The following is a 26,037-nucleotide window of genomic DNA, read 5'->3' on the forward strand; positions in this document are numbered from 1 at the left end:
CTGATGCAATATTTAAAAACAAACTTAAACTGTTACTTTTAGATAAAGCTTATTACAGCATAGATAAATTCGCAAGTATACGGTAGATCATTAACCCAAAGCCGGTACCTATATGACAATAGCAACAATGTTATTATCTCCTTCTGTGGTCGCTCCCTCATAACTGAGGATCGTGATTATCAGTGGATCTGAATGTTATTATTATAAATTGTATATATAAATGTAAATAGTAATTAAGTAATGAAATGACGTGTAATTGTTTATGTTTCTTTTACCAATATCATATAACTGTATCACTGTATCACTGTATACATAGAAAACACCCATGACTCAGGAACAAATATCTGTGCTCACCACACAAATAAATGCCCTTACCGGAATTCGAACCCAGGACCATCGGCTTCACAGGCAGGATCACTACCCACTAGACCAGACCGGTCGTCAATATTTTACGACGTCACTTTAAACGAAATAAATATCATATACAAAGGAAAAAATGACCAAGGCCTCAAAGCAAGGCAAGGCAAGGTCGTCGGGGTCATATCAAAACCATAATAAATTATTATATTACAATCGACCTCCTGATGTTTCCTGGATCGTTCCTGAAAAGAACTGCTGCAGCGTAAAGTGAATATAGTGAATATAGAATTTATCTCAGTAAAATACTGAAGCCCTAATTAAATATTGAGCGATCAAATACGAGGAAACTGAGAACTTGCTGATAAGTAACTTTGCTGGTGTTTTAAGGTTAAAGCTGACTTGTCAATTAAGGCCGTTCCATCGGTTTGCCGCTGTCTTTGTCACATTTCGCAAGAAAGAACGGGAAAGAACATACACGCCAAGTGTCAATTTTGATCGAATTTTGTCGGTTTTTATTTATTTTAAAAATGTTACCGTACAATATCGAAATTCTAAAGCTATGAAATTACTGTTTAAGTTAAAATTGTTTTTTCTTCTTTCTTTGTTTATAGTATCACATAATAAATAACCGAGTAAAGTAGGATTAAAAGTCAGAGTTAGAGGTTACTTTGGGAATTAATTGTATCGAGCGAAGTTTCATAATTCGTGTATCGGAAGCAATGTTGTTAAAGATAATATAGTCAAGAACTACATATATTTTTTCCACGTCTACGAATATCAACGCCTCTTAGAAAAACATGATCATATAATGAGATTTTTCGCCTTCTGGCTCAGGGAACCGCCTTAAGGTACCGTTCGGGTTCAGACTGGCACCAGTGTTATTTATTTTACTGATGCAGATTACTGTCGACTGCATTACTGCCACAGATGTCTAAATAGATGTTGATGTCCAGCTTTTTGACATTTCAGGCAGTCGGCAGCAATGTCGCACTGCAATAGTACAGAAGCTGCAGCTGCAATACTGCTTTGTATCGGCACCTTTAGGCATCACCGCACTAACGCATAGCGTACTACGTATATTCTGTTTTTTTATTCCGTAGACTAATATGACATTTCATATGGTACTAAGAAATGTCATCTCGTACACATGAAACGTCATTTTAGTATACGGAATGAAAAAACAGACCTTAGGCGAACTATATCTCTCACATCGAATGATGTTTCCTATGACAGTTCATTTTTATATGGAGTAGCTGTCACGTAAAATGTTCGTAGACAATTTTAGAAAGTTTAGTACTTTTACTTAGAAGAAAAATGTGATAAAAACATATTTCTACAACTATTTTTTTAATTAAACCCAATCAAAAGAGATTTAACGCTAATGTCAGGAACCATCATTCGACGCGAGAGGGCGACGATTTAAGCATGTGAAGTGAGAATTAACCTTTACCTGTAGAACTTATATAAAGGATGTAACATTTAACGCTTGCTGAAGTATAAAACGGAATACATTTCCAAGCTTTCATGGAACTAAGAAGATTGTCTGTTAAATAGGAACTGGGGAGCACTTTAAAGGTCTGACGTTGCATTAATTATGACTTTAACAAATTTTACAATCTTCTTTAACGCTTTTCTCTTTGCAATTTGCATATTAGAGGAGCCGGGCACCCGCTAGGATACCTATATTACCTATACCTCTCGCGTGAATGATGGTCCCTACTCATATTACAGGTGTGAGGCCGAAAGAACTAAATCGAGAGTCATTGAGGCCAAGGCGAGAGACCTAGACTCAGCAGTTATTAATTTATTGATCGTATGGCAAGTTTAAAAAAAAAAGTAGTGGGACACATGCATCGACAAAAAAAAATACCTACTGTAAGAAAAAAACTGTAAATACATATAATCGTTTGATGGAATTATTATTGAGAACCTGTTGTATCCCACTGCTGGGCAAAGGCCTCCCCCCACTTCTTTCATTCCTCCCGGCTTTGAGCAGTCTTAGGCCATTCTTTTAAAAAGGAGTCTAGCTCGTCTCGCATTCGCCGACGTGGTCTGCCAAATCCCAGTTTTGAGCTGGGCTGCCAATCTTGGCCCACTACTCACTCGGCATACGACAGACATGGCCAGCCCAGTCCCACTTCAGCTTTCCGAGCTACATTCGATGACTTGTGTTCTGGAGCGCAGTTTGGTGTTCCGGGTACGATCCTCTAATTTGTTTTACGATCGATTACGATATAATTGAATAAAATCTCATAAACGTCACTTTCAATACTTTGAAACTTGTAAAACAACGAAGTCAGATAATTAACAGTGTAACTCTTCAAACCTGTTCTCCGCTTAAAACGGAATTGTTCCCCAACAGTCACAAACAACAAAGTAAACAACGCATCCTTCAAAAACCCCACACTCCATGAAAAGCGGTTTATTGTCAAAGTTTTAATTAACATTTCAATTTGTATCTCATTACCAGACTTTTTAGGCTTTCAGGAATTGCGTAAAACTGTATGTTATCGTAATTCAAAGGAAGGGTGTTAGGATATAATGGGATTTTGAGGTTACATCACTACATAGTATAAAACAAAGTCGCTTCCTGCTGTCTGGATGGATGTCTGTCTCTATGTATGCTTAGATCTTTAAAACTACGCAACGGATTTTGATGCGATTTTTTTAATAGATGGAGTGATTCAAGAGGAAGGTTTATATGTAAGTATAATGGGGCGGGTGGAAAATAGGAAACTATCTACCTACTAAATATTGGGTGTTATTTAATCGATCTGCAGAGTATTCCTATTTTGATGAACAAAAATATATATTTGGTCTGCCAAAATGTGTATTTGATCAGCAACTTAAGGTTAGCAAGTATTTCAAAATCAGTTCGCAATTAATGTCATAATGAGCTGCTCTAAATTGATTTCGTTGGCAAATTGAATTGAATTGAATTGAAATTAATTATTTGATCGGCAGTAAGCGATCCACCATTAATGAAATTTTGTTAAGCAGTCAGTGGGTAAGCGGATTATTTCATTTTGGATTAGAATTTTTTTTTATACCACGACGGTGACAAACAAGCATACGGCCCGCCTGATGGTAAGCAGTCACCGTAGCCTATAGACGCCTGCAACACCAGAGATACATGCGCGTTGCCGACCCTTTAAAAACCTGTACACTCCTTTTTTGAAGAACCCCATACTGTAGCCCCTCGGGAAAACCTCGGCAGGGAGCTCATTCCACAGCCGAAGCGTCCGCGGGAGGAAATTCCTCTTAAACCGCACAGTACGCGACCATTTAGGTGCTAGGGTGTGAGGATGAACACCCTGCCGATGGCGAGCGGTGCGGTGATAGAAAGCGGTCGTTGGCATCATGTCAAACAATTTAACTGATCCGCAAAAATAGTTCTAAACTAACCTAACCCACTTTTCTAGTAGCAGTTGGTTTCTGTAAAGGTCGCAGTTCCAACCTAACCTAACCCACTTTTCTAGTAGCAGTTTGTGTCTGTAAATGTCACAGTTCTAACCTAACCTAACCCACTTTTCTAGTAGCAGTTGTTTTCTGTGAAGGTCGTAGTTCTAACCTAACCTAACCTAACCCACTTTTCTAGTAGCTAATATCTTCCATTCTACACCTATAATACTCTCAAAGTACCAAAACGGATAAATATATCACCAACAAATACGTTAGAACACCGCAATTTGACTGCTAATAATCATCGAATGAAATGCAGGCACACGATTCCGCTCCGCCTGCAACCCTGCCGATTTTTCAAATCAAACGCAACCTATCTTATTATATCAGCCTCTGCCAACCAATTTTTAAATCTTGCTGACCAAATAATAATTTTGCAGCTCAACTATTTATTAAGCCGATAAATATTGGTTATAATGTTGACCGTTTGTGAATTATTTGCTGAACAAGAGTTGCGGCTCGATTTTGTATGCTGCCCAAATGATTTAATGGCTAGTTTTTTTTGCAGATCAGTTTTAAAAATGGCTGATCATTTAATTACTTCCCCTAAATATTATCAAAACCGACGAAAAAAAAAACTGATGGCAAAATAAAAATCTGCCCGAGATAATCGCTGTCGTATTAACGATGTCAAAAAACAGTCGAATATCACTTCATTGCACACATGTTTCTACTATTCTAAACTGATCCGTAGGAGGTGTACGCATGTCTACTATAAAATGCCCTTTATAAACTTTTATCAAATACTCATAATCGAAGTCAGAATTGTACTGGTTATGAGTCGTTGTTTTTGTGAATTGTTGCCTGAATAGAGATAACCTTTACCCCGTTGGTTCCCGACCTAAAAAAAACTGTTTTAATGAATGATGACAAACTACAGTTTCGTCACAGATTATATAATACTATACGTTTCGTTGTTCGTAACATGTTGGCATACAAAGATACAAACATGCACATTTTACATTGAAATGAATGGAGACGATTCATGATGATACCCAATATTAATCGAATTGTCTATATAGTAAAGATGAAATAATAGGGTACAGTTTTTTTCGATTATGTTCAATTTCTCAAACAACTAAGCGGTCTGACACCACCAATAAAAAGATGCCAGACGCCTAGATTTAATACTTTACAGGATAGTACAGTCACTCGCTACTAAACAACTAATAGTTTGTCAAGGGACTGTCTCATTTCGGGCGTAGACGGAGAGCCATACAGTCTTTGTCTTGCACTGGTGCTGGCACCCAGAAGAAGGGGATGAGTGTTGTTTTATTTGTTCTTATTTACTGACAAGATTTGCTTGACCAACTATAATTTCTTTCGTTTGGTTTCCAGTTTCAACTCCAGTGACTCCGTATCTCTCACAAATCACTTTTATTTTAATTCTTGTAAATCTTCTCAAAATTTGCTTCTATCTGTGCCATCTTTTTCTTCGAAATTTTATAACTGTTTATATATTTTACAGGCCATTCAACTGCGGAACTCTCTCCCCGTTGAGGTTATACGTTCACAATCTATTACCTCCTTCAAATCAAACCTTAACAAATATTGTGTCTTCCTTACTTTTGATTATTGATACTGTTGTTTCTTTATTTACTATGTCTACTTTATGTTCATGTATCTTTATAGATATACCTACTTATTTATATCTATTGTATTATTCACAAGTTTCACAACCTTCCTATACGTGCAAATTATTAACAATTATAATATACGTAGGTATATACAGCAATTTCAAAATAATCCTTATTATTTTCAATCACGGTCTAAATTTCAACGGCACCTTCAATGCGAGAGTACCAAATTAATGTTTACATAAGAAGGTATACACTATTTCCTTTACACAAACACGTTTCAATTTTACAGTCGATATGATTCATATGATGTCATTTCACGATCCGGCAGACAACCTAATTTAGTTTAATTACTAATCATTACGCATCGTTGCAAAACGATATTGGGTTTTGGTATCTATTCTCTTACAGCAAAGGGTCGAGATTTTGTGCAATCATGATGAGAGATGAGACTTAATTTTTTAATGTGCGGTTTTCTGTGGTTGTTCTTCTGTGGGTTGTTCTTTTGTGGTTGGTCCTTACCACAGACGATCTGTTTGGTGTTTGAATTGGTTAATTAGCAATTAAGAGGAAATTGAGGACTACGTTTGTATGGATAGGCGATTTCGCGCGTCCACTTTCGTGTTGTTTTCTTTTGAAGTCGGTCAATATTGGCTAGATACAAATTGCGTTAGTCCTTTCGAGTCCCGGAAGATAACTCGTAATGTATCCAGAAACCTCGTTGACGTCAGCTGCCGCTCCGTTGGTGAAGAGAAGAATCTCACAGATAATATTTTGTGATTCAGATAATGCCTGTAATTTACAACGCACAGTCCATTTCCCTAGGATCTGACCAGTATACTCCGAGCTCCGTTAACTCATTGTTATTTCTAATCCAAGTGTTATGTTATACTGGTAGCAGCCGTATTTGGGTCACCAGAGTTTACTATTCACGACTCAGGTGCACTCTTAGGCTATCTTATTAAGTCTGTTTACTTAAGTACTAAAGCTAGACATTATGTATTTAAGTCGGACCTGAATATTAAATGGGGTATTAGGGTAAAATCTACGCAGTGTTGTGAAATCTGGAAATCTTTACAGTCATTTAAGAAATGAATGTTATGAAATTAAATGAAAAGCTTTATTTTATTTTTATAAACTCGCGAGCTAATTAGAACATACCAGGATCTCTAGAATTGTGACATAATTCTTAGACCTCAGTTTGACTCTTGATCATTGTAGTGGTGGTCCTAGGCTTCAAGAAAAGTTGCCTGGCTGAAAAGTGGTGCTGCTACCCACACCAGCTCCTTGCATTTCCCCCGGACAATTTTCATACATTCGTCATCGATAACATCACACTTGGGTTGCTTTTAAAAGAAGTTGTACACTTCTTTCTTTTTCTGGTTATTAAATGGTCTTTAACAAAAATGTGGAATGGAACCTCTTGGAGTTTAACAAATTTATGTGCTGCTGCGACGTACCTATAGTATATTAAAATTATTTCTTATGTTCTCTACAATACGTCCGGTCTGGCCTAGTGGGTAGTGACCCTGCCTGTGAAGCCGATGGTCCTGGGTTCGAATCCCGGTAAGGGCATTTATTTGTGTGATGAACACAGATATTTGTTTCTGAGTCATGGATGTTTTCTATGTATTTAAGTATTTGTATAAGTATTATACATATCGTTGTCTAAGTACCCACAACACAAGTTCTTGAGCTTACCGTGGGACTTAGTCAATTTGTGTAATGTATAATGTCCCTAATAATATTTATTTATTTATTTAATATTTGTCTTAAAAGTACCGTACCCATATGGTCGCTATAAAGGATGACTCACGTTAGACCGGGCCGTGTCCGGGCCGGAGCTTCCGGCGCTTCGTTTTCTATGGAAAACTTCACGTGATCACCTGTCATAGAAAAGTAAGCGCCGGAAGCTCCGGCCCGGACACGGCTCGGTCTATCGTGAGTCATCCTTAAAACGACAGTCAATAAAAGTACAACCATCATAGTATACAGAATTAATCTTTGTATGAAATTTTCAATCTTCCATTTCCTATTTCATCGATGCTCTGACCCACAACCGTCTGTAACGTGATTATTTCGGCCATCGCCCAAGGCACAGAGTTATCGAGTTTCCTTGATACCCGATGTTCCAAACGTTTAGCGAGCTTACGACTAGATAGATATACCAGTATAAAGGACAAATCTAAGCTTCTTAAGTTTTTGACAATAATTGCATTTTTGTTACAAGTCTTTCTCGGTGATTGTACTTTTCTTTCCACAGTCAGCGAGACTCAAAAATTAGGTTGCGTTGTTTTATCACAGTTCCCATGGCCACCACCTGTCTCCATCATCAGATCAGCTTGATGGTACCATACATAATATTGCATTGTCACCCGACTTACATTGCATATTTTCACCTTCATCAGAAACCGGGAAGTGGGTCAATTGTAACCCTGCAAGATTTGATTACAGAGCTACAAACAGACAACAACGGGACAGGTGAAACTAAATATAAGGTTGTAAAATACCAAGCCAAGCCCTTTCATTTGATTTGATACCCATATTGAGGGGGCGCTGTGAAAGAATATTTAATCCGCCATTTTGTAGCGGCGGCCATTTTGGATTTACAATGATTTAGAATCTATGGCCTGACACTCTTTGATAGAGAAAGATAGTCTTATTGCGATTCCTATAAGAGGAAAGAGAAAATAGTGCAATGATTTGTCTTTATCACCGACCGGGCATTTTTTCATGGTCGGGTTATGGCATCATAGCAAGGAGGTGATGGCGAAATACCGCAATTTATAAGAATGAAAAAGAAAAAGGATTATGCTGCCATACATGAAACTGTCAACACATGGATATGTCTTTCTCTTACCTCTGGTCGCTCGGTTTCATGTCTATAACTTTCTCTTACCTCTGGTCGCTCGGTTTCATGTCTATCATATATGTCATGTTTATGTCTATGTTTATTTAGAATATATTAAATTGAATCATCAATTCATCATCAGAACTAAAGGTGTGTATACCAAATATCAGATCAATTTGTCAACAGGAAGGGGGTTAAATTTAAATTAGGTACTAAATTTGACCAAAACAAGTATATAGCCTCGTAAGTCCTATGTCAATTTTTGCGCTTTTGAATTTGGAACTTTCTTTTATTTCTATATGAGTTCAAAACTCGAATTTAATTTGTACTTGTACAAGTACACGGAGACTTACGAGGATAAAGGTGGGTAATGAAACACAGAAACTTATTTAAAACTTTCTTTTAGGTCGCCGAGCTCAACTAAAAAGACAAATGTGGGCAAATATCGATTTCGGGCTATCTTATTAAACACATTAAACTCGCCTTTTGTACACATAATTAATGTCTTATTTAAGCCAAAAACCTGCCGATGGCCACATTCTTAATCTATTTACCTACTGACCGACCTCTAGAAATTGCCATTACCTGAATGAAGTAGCACTTAGTTTTAATTAAGCATGCGAAGTATTTATATCCGCTTCGTAATTTCCAGATCTTAAATACCTTTTAATAATTCATCTTGACGTTTTGGACACATCGTGGCTGCTTTTCTATTTCTATCAGAAATGAAAGGCCACATTACGTACCTATACTAATCCCTACTTATTAGTAGGGATTAAGGGAGGGTAATATCATAAATGCGAAAAACTCTATTTCAGTTAGTTACTTTCGCTAATAGAGACAGATATGGACTGACGGACGTCCGTCTGTTACCTCGTTACGCTTAAACCGCTGAACCGATTTTGATGAAATTTGGTATGGAGATAGTTTGAGACCCAAAGTAGGCCATAGGATAGTTTCTATCAATCATTTCACGCAGGCGAAGTCGCGGGCAAAAGCTAGTTATTTGATAAATGCGTTGCTGAGAACTTTCAATCCGTACAATTTAGGGCCGGTACAGACGGACTACAAGACTGCAACCCGACTGCTACATACATGTATGGCAACTACACGCCAATTGCAGTGCCTTTTGTATCGGCCATTAGTATAGTGTTAGTGTAGACCTAGTGGCTGAACCTAACATCATGGGAGAGACTAAAGCTCACAGTCTCCGTTGATTGGGCCATCTTGAGAGAATGGATGAGGATCGGAACGTGAAAAGAGCATACCTGGGCCGCCCAGCAAGAAGACGTCCTAGTGGACGCCCCAGGTATCGCTGGTGCGAAAGGGTGGAGGCGGATCTGCGCGAATTTCGAGTCACCAATTGGCGAGAGGTCGCACAGGATCGAGAAAAGTGGCGCTGTCTTGTGTCGGAGGCCAAGTCTCATTTTGGGTCGCTGAGCCAACGGAGTAAGTAAGTAGTAAGTATTACCTATCCATCTTTGTTGTTTGTTGTGGTAGAGGAGGTATGAAAATCCGTAGTAGTTTTTCAAACGTTTTATTTCAATTTACTAACTATTCAGCGAGGATTTAAAATTGCGCATTATTCTTTCCTAAAAACCGCTAAATCTGCCATAAAAAAGTCAGCCGCAAAAATGCATTAGTATGCAAAAACCGTTCATTTCTCTGCTGCGGGCCATTGTTATGCTTTTGCTATTTGGAAAAGCTATTTTTATTGCCAGGATAGATGACCTAATAGTATATCAAAAGAATACTAAAATGCTATACGTGTTGTGAAAAATATACCAAGGTACAGTCAAAGACAAAAGGTTGCGTTGTTTTATCACAGTTCCTATGGCCACCTCTTGTGTCCATCATCAGATCAGCTCGATGGTACGGTACCATAATATTGCATTGTCACCCAATTTACATATGTAGGTATGTAAAGTTTCAGCTCAATCGAATAATGGCGAATAAAGTAGGTCTAATTTAAGTTAGCTTGCAAATTTTGACCTGAACATACATACAAACATTTCAAGTTAAATAAGTTTGCAAAATTTTATTTTTGGCACAAGCTTTTATCGCTGACTGTATTTTTCTTTCCACAGGCAACTTATACTCACCGAGACAATTCTAACAAGCACAAAAACTAATATGATTGCAGCGTGCATCACGACACGTCAGACAAATGTGAACGCAACCATATTAAATATATGAAACCGATATGCGTGACACAACACAGCACGACACGTCAGACAAATGTGAACGCAACCATATTAAATATATGAAACCGATATGCGTGACACAACACAACACGACACGTCAGACAAATGTGAACGCAACCATATTAAATATATGAAACCGATATGCGTGACACAACACAACACGACACGTCAGACAAATATGAACCGGGCCTTATTTAGCTCCCAAGATTTGACCAGAACACCGAACCTACAAAACATTGCAAATTAAATAAAAAGCCGGTAAAATTACAGAACACAACAGCAATAAATAAGCCAAGTGGGCCTCCTTTTTTCAAGTCGGTTAACATTTAACAATGACGAGTAGCTGTGAAAGCTGCGTTTTCATTTTCGCAATTTAATCTGGATAGGTACAATTAAATCCATTATTCATGAATTTACAAAAGGAAACCATAATTAATCCTGGACGTAACGCTGCAGCCGGCGTTTTTAATTAAAAAAATCACTACATTGCAACAAACTGGGGCCATTGGTGTGGTGCATTTGACGTATCAAAATGATATCGAAAACGCATTTTGTATCCGCTCTTGAGGCCTATTCGAATTATAAAAATCTTAAAATTACTTACTAGTGCAACAATTCTAATTTCGTTGCGTTGCCACTGCTGACCCGCACCGGCGTGGTGGCCACGAGGATGACCACCTCCATAAAAATCGCTAAGGCAACTTGAGAGGAGGACCCCCGCAGAGTCCCGGCGTGGAGGTTGTCATGAGGGAGCAGTGTCGCCCTGCATACTGCCTTCGACAGGGAGGCTTTGGCTCCAGGGCCTTCGGGTCCAAGGAGGGGACAGCCTCGGCTGCCGGCAGCAGGCGGTGTTCGCGGTAGAATACGCCTCTGGATGTTCTGGCGCTAACGTCAAAGTTATTACACCATCGGCGGACGAATGGAACGAATGTATCGCTCGTTCAGTTGTGAATGAATGATATTTTGCAGTGTTCGAAATTCGAATCAGGCTGAGCTTAAAAGTCGTGCCAGTTCCATTCGTTAAATGCTATAAGCTTGCAAAAAGTCAGGGCGGGAGAGTGCTCCCAAGCATTCCAGATAATGAATTAAGAGAAAAGTACTGGTAACTATTTTATTTCTTTGCTAGGTGTGCCCGCGATTGCGGTAATTTACAGATAGATAGATAGGGTAACAGACAGAGACAAAAATCCAAAATAATACCTACAAGTTTTGTCAATAAATAAATAAATATTATAGGACATTCTTACACAGGTTCACGCCCAAGGAGGCTTGTGTGATGGGTACTCAGACAAATATAAAATATAAACACCCATGACTCAGGAACAATTATCTGTGCTCATCGCGTCATCACACAAATAAATTCCCTTACCGGGATTCGAACCCAGGACCATCGGCTTCACATGCAGGGTCACTATTACCCACTAGGCCAGGGTCAATGATTGTAAAAGCACACAATTTTAATGATGACATTACCACACTTTGTAATTGCATATGCCATGCAGTTAGCATGGTCGGGCTTTAGTCGAAAAGTAAATAATGGGGCGTCTAATTCGTTAAAAACGTTATGTACTTTTTACCCATTAAACACCAATTTACCAAATATTAGGACGCGATTCGTTTAGGAAAGGCGCGAGAATCAACAAGTACTGGATCGTAACTGTGTTTGGTCAACCTGATTACTTCACTTTGTAGTAGCTATTATAGCTTAGAGCTATAAATAGGTCGGTATAGATAATAGACTACGCACAAGAAGGTCTGCTTACAACGAAATGAGGGATATTGTTTCCCATATAGTTTTAAGTCATAATGTATTGTTTGTCCACATTTTCGTTAGTCATAATTTGGTTTTTCTCAGAAACGCGTAACTTTTTCAGGATAACCTAACCTATCTATAGGATAACCTGAGGAAAATCCTGAAAACTAACGGTTTCAGAATTATGACTAATTATAATATAACAATCATTACCCCCGAAATAAGTATCCCTTTCCAACCGGAAAATTGAGATTTGCTAACTTATTAATGAATTCCAGACACATTAACTGTATAACTGTATTCAGCCTGCACAATCCTATCAACCGGTGCCCTGTTTATCAAAAGCTTGTATAGTTAACGCTATATCTACTGAGCTCGTTCACTTACCTGTACTAACAATGGCATTCTGTTAAACAAAAGCCATTATTTCTTTTATGTGAGCACGTGGCCTTTGTGCCTGAGCGCGTGGCCATTGTGTGTAAGCCTCAGGCACAAAAAGGCCGCGCGCTCACACAAAAGAAATAATGGCTTTTGTTTAACAGAATGCCATTGTTAGTACGTAAGTGAACGAGCTCAGTAGAGATAGCGTTAACTATAGCTTATGATAGTGGAACTCCCTTTCTAACAAAAGCTGTCAAAAAGTGAGTTCCGCTTGTATTACAAGCTACAAGCTTTTGATAAACAGGGCACGGGTGTAAGGTACAGTCAAGGGCATAAATATATATACATTCCCAAAGTTTCAAAAATATACGCTCACACCTTAGACAATAATGTCGTGTTCACATATTTTTAAGCCATTTGTCTGGATCGATATTTGCCTTCGACTGTACAAAAGAGCAATAGTTATTTTGGTTTACAAGGCGGCAAAGTTGTCTTTTAACCGCTCGGGATTATAATATTGATACCCGAGCAAGCAAAAGATCTCAAAATTGAACCACGATCTGTATAACAAAACTTCCGTGAGACACAGACATCACCCGTGAGTGACCCGTTATTAATACATTTAACACGATCTGTATACCCTGCTTCGAAAGTGGAATCATGAGCATGAAGTGAGAACCACCGAGTGAAACACGAAAATCTTGACCACACCAGCGCGCAGAAAAAACCTTACAAATCAAATTTAAATGAACGTCATAAATATTTATCATTCAAAATCATTACTTAAAAGTTTTAAGTCAATTCTATCAGCTAACATGAGAAAATTACTCAAAATTTGCATTAATTAGATTACTATTTGCCACACATGCAACTTTCTTATTAGTTTTTGAAGTAGGTACAAAGAGAGAGATCTGCAGCGGTATCATGGTCACGTTTTTATCACCTGTCATGTCATGCGTCACTTTCGTACGTGTTAGAACGTGACAGGCATAGTGACAAATGATAAAGAGCCGGCCATCTTAGCCCTTCGTGTGGTGAAAATTTTTTTTACTAGACTTGCTTCTCGTGCTGATATTGAGACTTGAGTAAGCGGAAGATTCCAAAATGGAACCACAATGCACCATCAGAACCAAACGATGCAACTGTTCCAATTAAAAATGGTTAAAATTACATTGAACTTTAATAGGTAAGTATTATGGGTACGAGTAAAGCGAGGTTACTAAATAGCATGCAAGTTCTTGCTATTTATGAGTATTTAGTAAATACTCATAAAATTTACGTTACATTGCTGACTACTAAGGTAAATTGCATTCAAAATGTTTATCAGATACCGCAATGTAATGAAAATTGCATGGAAGTTCTTGCTAGTCTAAACTTCGCTTAATAGTCCGACAAGAAATTGTAGAAAATGATTGAGGGCACCACTTCCTACGTAACTGAAATATTTTTGACGTGATGCTTACATGGAAATGTTTTAGCTCCATTTTATTTTATTTCTACTATTTTATGACGCACTATAGTGCGACATACGAGTAGGTACGACGGTGGGATAAAAAGAACAGCGACTAAAATTATCTCCTCACTGATAACAATGGCCATTGATTTTGTTTATATTGTGTCGTTGCGTTGGCCTATCTGCCTACTCTCATAAACTATAACTAATGCTTAACCGACAACGTTTCACTGATGATAACTCTGTAGTAGTATAAAGAAGTCTTTTATTCTTGTTCTTGGAGCGATTACACAACAATAGGGGATATTACTGCAATGTTCTGCCACCAGAGTGCAGGACTAGCCTTTTTAGTAAACCATAGAGTAACTTATACATACTGTACCTTTAACAGGTTTTTGACAAGTTTTCAGAGATAACAACAAGAAAGAAGAATATGACATTGATGCATCAAGACGGTTTGTTTACAGAGGACCTACGGTACCGGGAAACGCGTTCCGAAATTTCGCTATCTGCCTCTTTATCGCTCGAATATGCAAGAGTGACAAAGATAACGAAACTTCCATTTTCTTGTTTCGCGATAGACCCTCAGATTGTGGTAGTGGCGCCCTGGCGCTCTCTACGCAGAGTTTCGAGTAATATTTCCTATTAAAATTAATGAATTAGTCCAAAATTAGAGCTCCCAAGTATGGTCCAAAATTAACTTGAATATCTTCGTTCACTTGTGACTATTAATTAGAATGTCGTAGTGGCAAAATCTATACTTATATTATAAATGCGAAAGTGTATGTCTGTTACCTCTTCACGCTAAACCGCTGAACCGATTTAGTTGAAATTTGCCATAGATAGTTTGAGTCCCGGGGAAGGACATAGGATAGTTTTTAAAATATATCATCTGCAGTGAAATCTTCAACTGTCTAGCTATCACGGTTCATGAGATACAGCCTGGTGACAGACAGACGGATAGACAGAAGGACAGCGGAGTCTTAGTAATAGGGTCCCATTTTTACCCTTTGTTTAAGGAACCCTAAAAAGTAGGTAAATGTTATCAGTCTCACAACGGATGCTCATGAATGGTCATTGTTCCCGCTCATTCATTAAAAACGTTGATTGTGATCACCCCTTTCTCGGAAGAAAGGCCGGGAGGCCAATTCGAACTTAGATTGACATAAAAATGATATCTAAATGATGTCAGTCGCCCGTGCGTCTCGCTCGCGCTAATAAGTACCTACATTATATACAAGTACAAGCGAAATACAACACGTAATTTTTTTTGCTGTTTTTTTTGCGTAATGGTTCGGAACCCTTCGTGCGCGAGCCCGACTCGCACTTGGCCGGTTTTATTTCCTATAATTATTACATTATTTGAATGTACCTATTGCCTACACTAAAATAAAATTCTTACCTTTTATTTGGATCCAACTTGCAAAATGCACTCGTCAGCACTCAGCAGCACAAAAAGTCACAAACAAAATGTTTACAACACTGATATTTCACAGTTTATTTTATTTTATATTACATTATTTATGGTTTTATGAATACAATTTCATTCATTGTTGACTACTGCCACTTGTTCAAATTTCGAACTTTCCGCGTCTTACTCAAATATTGAGTAGTCCGTATTTTCGTATGAATCCGGCAACCGGCGTTTTTGAAATGCCGCTTCGCGTTCCCGCCAATGTTTACCTTGCATATAACACCGCCAAATATAGAGAACGATGCAGGACTGCAGGACCGCAGAACGACGAGGCAAACATTTCATTTAGTAGCTTAGCATGAGTTTCATTCACCATTCGCTATTATAACGAAAATTTTAGAAACACGTGACCAGTAAGAAATTGCATTTAATTTGTAACAATTTAAATTGTTCGTATTATACTTTGCCTACGCTTACGCTATCTAGTAGTTATAGCTGCAACTTTTAATAGTTTATTTTATGTGCTCACTGTGCTCAGTCTTCTTGTAACTAGTTGCTACTCTTTTTGCATAGATGGCGTTAAACAAACAAACTATATTTACATTGTTCATTTTGGTTGTCATATGTTCTTATTGTTTTGGTTAGTCCTATTGTTGCATAGTCAAAAATTTTGATTTGATTATTCATATTTTATTTTGGTATGTACGTTGAATGTAAAATCGTATTATTCTATAAAGGGGCCCACTGACTATCAGTACGCCGGACGATATCGGCCTGTCAGTTAGAACAAAAATTTGACAGTTCCGAACAACTGACAGGCCGATATCGTCCGGCGGACTGATAGTCAGTGGGCCCCTTTATAGAATAATACGATTTTACATTCAACGTACATACCAAAATAAAATATGAATAATCAAATCAAATAATGGGCCCCTTTATGAAAAAGCTTCGCTCCTTCGCTGAATGCCTTCCATAACTCGTAATGTCAATGTCATTTCAATTCATAAATGGCGTTGAATCTGTCAAGTGTCACTATCTATTGACAATTTGATAGCCATCTGAGCCATCTAACTTCACTTCACTTCATTTCATTTTCTAAATGCCTGCAATTCTACGCTTTTACCATCTGTTTGTTCTAGATTTCTAGTGCTCCATATTGGCGTCCTGATTCTCTAAAAATACTTCTTAAAGCGAAAAATAAATACAGAATATATCTTTCTTCGAAATGTTACGACCTATATCGACCATTGGCCGAAGGATTTCGTTGTTGAGTAGTTCGAAGGACTCGATCAGGACTAAAGTGGTTCATCCCGCTTCTCTTTTGAAACCGGCAGAAAAGATTAAGCTTTACAATAAAGAAAACAAAGAGCTGTTCGGCCCATTATTAGAGACAAACAAGCAGAGGAAACAGAAATTACGGAAGTCTGGTGAGTGCAAATCGATTGTAAGGTTTCTGCAACCTTGGCGAGATTTATTACAACTTTCTACTTTTCTCTTTCAGAAGGTAAAAATAGGCTGATTTGCCATGTGAACAGCTATGACGTTCACATTTACTGATGAAACAGATTTGTCGCGCGTCTTAAATTGCTTTGTTTACTGGTCGTTTATATTTGTATTCACGTGTTCGTCTGTTTATTGCGTATCAACCGCATGCAGATAGTCGTGCCTTGCCAATTACAATCATATGACATTACGCTACTGGCGCCGTGAGTTTACACGCGTAGATGCGCAACATTCTCAGTTTATACTTATCTTTGCAGCTAAAAATAGCAAACTCGCGGATCAAAACAACGGAGCGTCGGCGCCGCGCGAAAGTGCAGTGAAATTCGACAGTAGTGCTAAGAAAAATGATATAACCTGCCTCAAATACAATCCTGTTTTGCCCGTGGAGATTTTTAAAAGAAAAATGTGGCAGAATACGAGGACTTGTGTAAATTTTGTGGGTGTGCTGTTAAATAATGCTAGCGTGAGAGGTTTGAAGACTTCAGCAGCTGTCAGTGCTGCTAGAAGCACAGCTGCAGAGCAGGGTTATGTCTCGGAGGACAAGATTCTTCAGATCAAGCCCCACCGGAATGATTATGCCCAGCAATATCCATCGGTGACTCTAATTCTGAACAAAACTATGACGAATGAATCTAGGGCAGCATTAGAAAAGTGGAAACAGGAAAGGATTGCTGAAATGGGACAAGAAGAGTTTGATCGATTCTATCAAGGTAAGAGTAATTTTTGTATGCCACCAAACTTATCGGTTTTATTCAAAGTAGTTGTTAATGTTGCTCCCACATATCCATGTAATTATAATGTCATTGACAATACTCATAGGTTTTTATTTCCTTAAGAATTTAAAGTGATATTTGTACTAACATTGATTTGTTTATCGTAAGTATGTATCGTAAGTATGTAGTTTTTACTTCTAAATAGGTTTTTCTGTGTTCTTGTACCACACTCCCTCTTTAGCCCTTTTCTACCCTTCCAGTGTAGGCCTCCTTCATTTTTTGCCATTCGTCAAAGTTCTGTGCGACCTGCAGCCACTTCTTCCCTGCAGTCCTCTTGATGTTGTCGTCCCAACGCATCTGGGGTCTACTTTGAGGTCGCTCTTCCCCCCATGGTCGCCACTCGAGTAGTCGTATACTCCACGAATCAGTCTTTCGTGCTATAGGCCCATTCCCACTTCAAACTGGTTACAACTTCAGTGACTGCTCTGTTGTCTCTTGTGTACTTCACTGTTATTTATATTGTGATCTGAATTTATATGATAAAAATCATGACTAGGATCTTGCCTAGAGGGTCCCACTGCTGGGCAAAAGACTCCTATTATTTCTTTCACTCACCCAGGCTTGATCCGTCTGCCATCAGATAGCAAGAAAAGTGTCAAATTTGTGTCTCCATCATCTTTAGTGCATTCAAAGCCATTATATATATCACTGTTATAATATTCAACTCTATTGTCATCTATTAAAATTTAAGCAAATAATTTTACATGATATGCCATAAGGGTTATTAGGTCAAAACTCTTTTTGTTCTTGTTTTTTCTCCCCAAAAAATGTGACGGAGTTCACAGTGGAGCTTTTTGTATGGTTAAGATAAAGATTTAGATTTTAATTTTTCTCAAGAGAATTATAATCTGCAACTAGAAAGACATGCAATAGCACTCGACTTTTTAAATTTATTTGATAAAAGACAAAAATAGAAGCGTGACAGAGTGGGCAGAAACAAGACAATGAAAATGATTTTGAACCTTATGTTCATTTCTGCTTTTAAATAAGGTCAATATGGGTAAGTGTGGCTACGGGATAGATGTGGCTGGCTGTCTGATTAGTGTATAGCGCAAGTTCATACATTTGCTACTAACCACAAGTAACAAGTAACCACAGGCCCCAATGTTAAGGCCAGCCGCACTTATCCCGCAGACACACTTATCCGTATTGACCTAACATACAAAGCACAGGTTAAAAGCTTGATGTAGCCGGGCAAACTTTTCTTAATATTGGTATTTATATATATTATATACATCATTGTCTATAAGTACCCACAACACAAGCTTTATTGAGCTTGCCGTGGAACTTAGTCAATTTGTGTAATAATGTCCTATAATATTTATTTACTTATTATCGGCGTTTTGTTTGTCAACTACCTCAATAACTGCTTATTTAATATTTGTTTATTTTATAATTATATTACCTACATTTAAATAGCATTTAGATCAGTTTAATCGGTATCGTGGAATTAGTGGCGTATCTATATTACCATTAAATAACGGCCTCCTAGTCTAGTTGGTAGTGACCCTGCCTACAGAGAAGGAGGTCCCGGATTTGAATCCTGGTAAGGGCACTTATTTGGGTGCCGCCGGCAGCGGGGCAAGGCCCAAACTGCCGGTGGTCAGGGCCGCCATCTGTCTTATTATTATTAATTATGGATGTAATCTATATATCTAAGTATGTATTAATCTTTATAAGTATGTATATTGTCGCCTACTCATAGTACAAACTTTGCTGAATTGTCCCAAAAAATAATTATTTATTTTTATTTCAACTTGATACCCGCGGTGTGGCAACTAAAACGCTGATCACTGATATTATGTATACGTAGGTAAAAAAAAATATTTTTTCAAGATTTTAAACTTATTTGCCTTCCACAAGAACCAGACACCACACCAACAATGGTTGTGAAGATCTTGTTTGAAGTTGTTTTCCAGCGAGGCTGATATGATCATGAAACAGTCTTAATTTGTATCAAAGCTTCTGGTTTTTTTTTGTTTCATCATATCAACAATGTATTGGCAGCATTACATATGGGGCATTTTCAATTAAAAGGGACCTTATTGTCGATGGCGCTTACGCCGCACAGCGTCGCGCGGCATTGTATTTATATCGGAGCATCGTTAATATTGGCGTAAGCGCCATCGACAATAAGGTCCCTTTATATAGAAAATACCACATATATGCATATGGTGCCAATTAAATAAAATTTGAATTTGCTTTTAATTCATACAATGTTTCTTTTTGGCAGCTCAATTGGCTCTCGGCTCAAAATTCCACAGCACACTCAAAGACTACTTCACTCAGCCGAAATCTCAGCTCCGCATAGAGAAAGATGTGGAGCCTGTCTGGAACTCGGTAGCGGAGGTCTTGAAGCACATATCATCTCCGAAAGCTATCGAGTCCAACGTATTACACCCAGTTTTGAAATACAGAGGGATATTTGATGCCATAGCCTATTATGAGTAAGTATTTATTAGTTATTACATTATGTTGATTAAGTACTGCCTGCCAAATTATGACAAACCAATTTAGAGACACGTGTCTGTAATGGTCGCGATTTTAACGTTCCTCACATGCTCTTCACTTTGTTTAAAGAATGAACTAAGTTTGTACAGTCAAGGGCATAAATATATATACATTCCCAAAGTTTGAAAAATATGTGTAGGTACACTCTTACACCTTAGAAAATAAAGTCGTGTTCACATATTTTTGAGCCATTTGTCTGGATCGATATTTTTGCCTTCGACTGTACATGCGAGAGTGATGCATGACAGTCATGACACGATTGATAGATGATAAAATTGTAGGTAGCCATCATCTCATATCATCTGTTCAGGATTGATTTTTAGGGTTCCGTACTCGAAGGGTAAAAACCGGCCAAGTGCGAGTCAGACTCGCGTTCGAAGGGTTCCGTACATTACACAATTTAAACAATGTATTTTTTATGTGAAACGTGAGTGAAATGTCTTTAAAAAACCCGTAGGGGTCAGATCAAAAACTAAGTAATCAAGTCCGACTCACGCTTGACTGCAATTTCTAATAGGTTTTCCTATAATCTATAGGTAAAGATCTATTTTGTGTATTTTTTTCAAAATTTTAGACCCAGTAGTTTCGGAGATAAAGGGGGGAATGGTCATTTTTTGCCTATTTTCTTAAATAACTTCTAAATTGTTTATCCTAAAATTATAAATAATATATATTTGAGATTCTCACAACGAGCTCTTTCATTTGATATATAACACGATTTAGTTTAAAAAATAAATTTTTTTATTTTCTCATTTACCCCCCAACAGTGGCCTCCATGTTTAAAATTCATTTGTTTACGTTACATGTCCGTCTTTGGGTCACAAACTAACATATGTATTCCAAATTTTAACTTAATTGGTCTAGTAGTTTCGGAGAAAATAGGCTGTGACAGACGGACAGACAGACAGACGCACGAGTGATCCTATAAGGGTTCCGTTTTTCCTTTTGAGGTACGGAACCCTAAAAACGGGACCTTATTACTAAGACTCCCCTCCGTCTGTCTATCACGGCGAGAAATAGGTTCATTACACTCATTACCATACTTTGTTTTGTAAATGTTGTCCTTAACCCTGTTATTTATGACTTTTATGAGGCCATTGCCTGAATGACTAAACAATAAATCAAATATACGCAGTCTGTAGTCTGTAATGTAATGTAAATTAAATACTATCTATATCTATTTTAATTTTAATATTTTATATTTGATACGTGATATATGGATTCTGAATTGTCCGAAATAAATGTTTTTTTTTCTTCAGTCGCCCTCGCCCGCCGCGTCTGTCTATATAAAAAAAAATGGGTTGGTTGCTGGTTTTAGTGTCACGCGGACCGTCCGTGCGGATTGCTCCGCACCGGACCAATATGTATTAAGTTCAGGGAGCGTTTTAGAGTGGTCCGCCGAGAAGTCCGACGACTTTGACTATCATTTCAGACTTTTGTATTGCTTTAATGAAATGGGTCCCATATAGACATTTGATCCCAAAAACAAACCTGATCGATTGATACCATTAATACAAATTTGTCATCAAGCCTATTCTTTTTTTAGCGACAAGCCAACCCTTATAGAATGGAAAAAATCCGATAAGCAACGCAAATCTATAGCCACGACCTACGACAACCCAGTCCAGCTAGCAGCCTACTTCGGTGCAGTCTGCAACGACCTGAACTACAAGCATTTGAACGTCCGGGACGCTCTGCTAGTCATCGCCTACACCGATGGTTCCAAAGCCGACTATTATCATCTCTCGATGGACAAGCTTAGGGAACATTGGGCCCAATGGCTGATACGGTTGGAGACGTACATGAAGAAACATGGACAGGACTCGGAGAAGATTTTGAAAGGCGGGAAGAGGTTGTTTGAAGAAGAAATTGGGAATCTCCAGTAATTATTGGTGAGTAATTTGAATATGTCCATCCTTTCTATCTATCAAACACTCTTACTACTATCTAATGGCGCCCGGTTCAACTAAAATTCGATATCTTGTGTAAGATATACGCAGACAAGGGTCCGTATCATCGCTCGTCTCACTCGTTTTTCGTTTATTTCTTATTATGTATAATTCTGTATTCATCTCTCGTACTTTTTTGGTCAATGTCAAAAATTACAAAACGAAAAAGTACGAACGACGAATACAGAATGAAACGAAATAATAAATTTAAAACTAAAATGAGACAAGCAATGCTGATACCGAGACATCTTGATTGCGCAATAGGCCTTTGTTATTATATTAAATTGTCAGCTTGAGATTAATAAAATATCAAGCATTTTGCTATCTGCATAAATGTGTTGTTATTGCTGTGTTCATTGAACAAGTGGCAATTTTGTTTTCAGTAACATTTCGTACCTTGTCACAGTGACAATAGTATGAAGTTTCTAGGGACTTTTATATTGATTGTCACTATGATAAGGTACGAAATAATCTGGAAACATAATTCCTTGACTGTACCGACAGAGTTATGTCACTTGAAAAATTCAAAACTTTATTTCTTTTCAGCGGGGATGAAGCGGATGAAAAATTAAACTGAAGAAATAAAGAAAACTAATTCAAGCTACTTTCAAAATTTGTGAGTTTCGATCAATGTAAGATTTGTTATAAAAAAAGAGTGTTGTTGAAGTCTTTGAAGATGTATCAGATAGTCTTCCCAGATTGAAAGAAAATTGGCTAGTTTGCCGTGTCAATTATAGTTGTATAATCATTATTCTCATGTTATAATACTAAGGTCATGCTCGGATGCTTTCTATAAAGGTTACAGGAATCTCAATGTTGGCATTGCAGTGTCTTTCCTCGTATTTGTATAAGTACTAAAACAAAATTGAAATGTTTTGGCACTACATACAGTAGGAACTTGATTAACCGAACTAATTGACAAAGACTAGTTTGGATAATCAAAGGTTTTTTGGGACGAGATCAAACAAAAACAACAACTTTTTACATAAAAAGTAAGTTTGACGTACAAATTAACGTTAATATATAAAACACCTAAAAAGTGTGGATAATTATGAGGGTTCTGATAATCGAGGTTCTACTGTAGTTGAAATTTAGAAACACATATGCTTTGAGACTTTCGAGGCTAGATTTATATGAAGTTTAGTGCTCAAGACATAGTCGACTAGATAGACCTAACCATGGAACTAAATAAAAGTGAAGATGGTGTTATAAAAGTGAGAACTCTTTTAGACAATTTGACATGGTTCCATTTTAATCTAGTACATTTTGTTGTATGTATAAGTTTTACAGTCACGGCACGGAATTGTTATGCCGTTTAGGATTCTTGCGAAATTGGAAATTATATAGCGTAATTATTGAACAACCAATTTAGCTAGGATCCAAAATGGCGCAACAATCGCGGAGCGTAATGGTACCTGAGGGCCTACCGCGAACCACGTTCGGCGTTTAGCCCCCTGTCACACTTGCGTACGAATTTACAAGTGCAACAGAGAGGCAACACGTCGAACGTGATTCGCGGTAAGCCCTCTGGCTTTGACCTGTGCCGAATCCGAGAAAACAACTCACCCTAAATCCGAGCAAGACTCATTATCAAATGTGTCGTTTTCAATCAAAAGGTACCACATTGTCGCTAGCCATAAGGACGCTCTGACAGGTTCTTCGTATGAAGATACAATCCAATTTCGTCCCTATGGTAAGCGACAATGTGGTACCTTTTGATTGAAAACGACACAAATAATGGTAAGATTCAAAGTAGGCTTTAAAAAACTTGGAGAAAATATTGACATAAGTCACCACCCAGCTAGCAGTCGTTTTTATCGTTTATCGCCGTGTATAAGAAATGGGTCACTCCCACACTTTCATACTTGCCTTGGCTTCAATCTTGTCTTATCCACAGCGACAAATGAACTCAAGTGTTGAATTGTTATGAAAGTTTATCGATAGCACTCAGGATTAATAATGTGAAAATTGTGATTAGCTTTGTTATTGTAAAACTATCAATTGTAGCGTAATACCAAAAAAGTAGTAATAGCCTAGTCAGTTTCGAATACAATTTCTAATTCTTAACATCATTCGATTTTTCAGAATACGAAAAAAATTATAGCATTTATTAGCAATAGCTAGCAATAACATAAACATTACTACACCACTCTCACACATCACATAATAATAAAAACTTTTACGCGGGATCTGTCTTACAGTTTAAAATTGCAAGTTACATTGTCAAAACTACTTAGATTTTTTTTATTTTGTGCTGTACTTGATTTTTTTATTCCTGTATGGTAAGTTCATAATACGTTTAATAATATTAATGCTTCACAAATGTAGACATTTCATGTTCCTTTTATTTTATGGTCTGGCTGATTCGAATAAATATTAAATAATTTCATTGTTATATGTTATGAACTCGGCCGTTACTTTTATAGAAGGCCCTGCTCAACCATTTTTAATAGGAAGTGTATTCGGGTAATTACGGATAATTCCGTAAATCTGACGAAAATTACTCAAAATTCCATCATAATAAGAGTCCCTTTTCGGAATTATCCGACGGTTTTTGACACTCGGAATTACCCGAAACCGAATACACCGTACAGATAACTGCGGGCGCAGCATGGTTCCATTTTTATCGCACTGTTACTATGCCCGTCACTTTCACTTTAGAACGTGACAGGCATGGTGACAAGCGATAAAAATGCGACCGGACTAGTTCTACCGCCGCTGATCATAACAGCTAATCGATGGTTCGTCAACTTTGTTGCTTTTTGTAATACTTAAGCGACAATGCTGCATCTAGACCGCGATAAAATATCATGGCGCCTATACATTATCACCTATACATCAGACGATGGATGGCTTCAACCACTAACCACGTGATAAAATGTCACTAACACCACGCGATTAAAAGAGACGGACACAGTATTTATCACACTGTCACGTAGACAAAATTAAATGCGACTACCATATTCACACATCAAATAGATATTAACGGCCATAGTGGCCAAATATAACGGAACACATCTTTATTTTTATGGTAAAAAGGTGATATCTTTGGCCACTGGCGGTCACTATATATTTGATACTGACTGTACGAGACATTATCGTGCTCTCATCTCAATCATTTTGTCGCGTCCCGCTCAGCTGACAGTTTTTGACAACCGAGTGAAAGGGTGACGTTGACACGGTGAGAACTTCTTGCCTGTCTATGATTGTCGTTAAGTGAACAGGCGCCTTCGTCGCATTAAAAATTATAAGTAACATGTGGAAGGAAACTTATAAACTGATATAATTATTATATTCTAAGTCTGATTAATGTTTGTATAGCTCACTCCATATCTTGTAATAAAACCATAATAAGTTTGTGTTTGTTTTATTTGCCCTTATGCATCTATTAGGCACTTTGGCACTTTCGACTTTCCCAAATTGTATTTCACAAATAAGCACTACCTGAAATATTTTTCTGAAGACTATTCCAGCGGGGATAAGATAGACGGCTATCTATCATTTGTCACCATACCTGTCACGCTCTAACAAGTACGTAAGTGCGAAAGTGACGCATGATATGACAAGTGACAAAACGCGACCATGATACCGCTGCAGGAAGAATATAATGCATAAATACCTATGCTAACATTAGATAAGCTAAATTCGCTCCATAAAATTTTCCTCGACATAATCTTCGATAACGTATAATATCTTGACATGTAAGCAGTGGGACGACACTCCTCCTTTCGGGCATTCTCGGCTCCGTTCGGCATCTTTATCGCTTTAACTTGCACCACTGAATAAATAATACCGGTGGGGGGACACTCATCCTTTCGGTCAAACTCAGCTCCGTTCAGCTCAGCA

The 26,037-nt window shown here is 37.8% G+C and overlaps 2 protein-coding genes and 1 long non-coding RNA gene across 3 annotated transcripts in view; 1 reads left to right on the top strand and 2 right to left on the bottom strand.

The window, feature by feature from the left end:
• Window positions 1–15,590, bottom strand: part of LOC134747769 (connectin-like) — a 138,094-nt gene extending 122,504 nt beyond the window's left edge. Inside the window, exon 1 of the mRNA XM_063682405.1 lies at window positions 15,444–15,590. The gene's annotated coding sequence lies outside the window, so the exon portion shown is untranslated. The remainder of the gene's footprint in view (window positions 1–15,443) is intronic.
• Window positions 1–26,037, bottom strand: part of LOC134747790 (uncharacterized) — a 302,451-nt gene that overhangs the window by 168,535 nt on the left and 107,879 nt on the right. The gene's annotated exons all lie outside the window — the stretch shown is intronic.
• On the top strand, window positions 16,544–25,548 carry LOC134747777 (mitochondrial genome maintenance exonuclease 1-like). Its single transcript, XM_063682419.1, has 5 exons — window positions 16,544–16,882; window positions 17,216–17,668; window positions 19,965–20,178; window positions 21,789–22,134; window positions 22,738–25,548. Exons 1-4 carry the CDS (start codon window positions 16,681–16,683, stop codon window positions 22,126–22,128), a joined length of 1,209 nt encoding a protein of 402 aa, XP_063538489.1. The 5' UTR covers window positions 16,544–16,680; the 3' UTR covers window positions 22,129–22,134; window positions 22,738–25,548.

Source organism: Cydia strobilella, chromosome 15 (assembly GCF_947568885.1).
Source record: "Cydia strobilella chromosome 15, ilCydStro3.1, whole genome shotgun sequence".
Classification (NCBI taxonomy): Eukaryota; Metazoa; Arthropoda; class Insecta; order Lepidoptera; family Tortricidae; genus Cydia; species Cydia strobilella.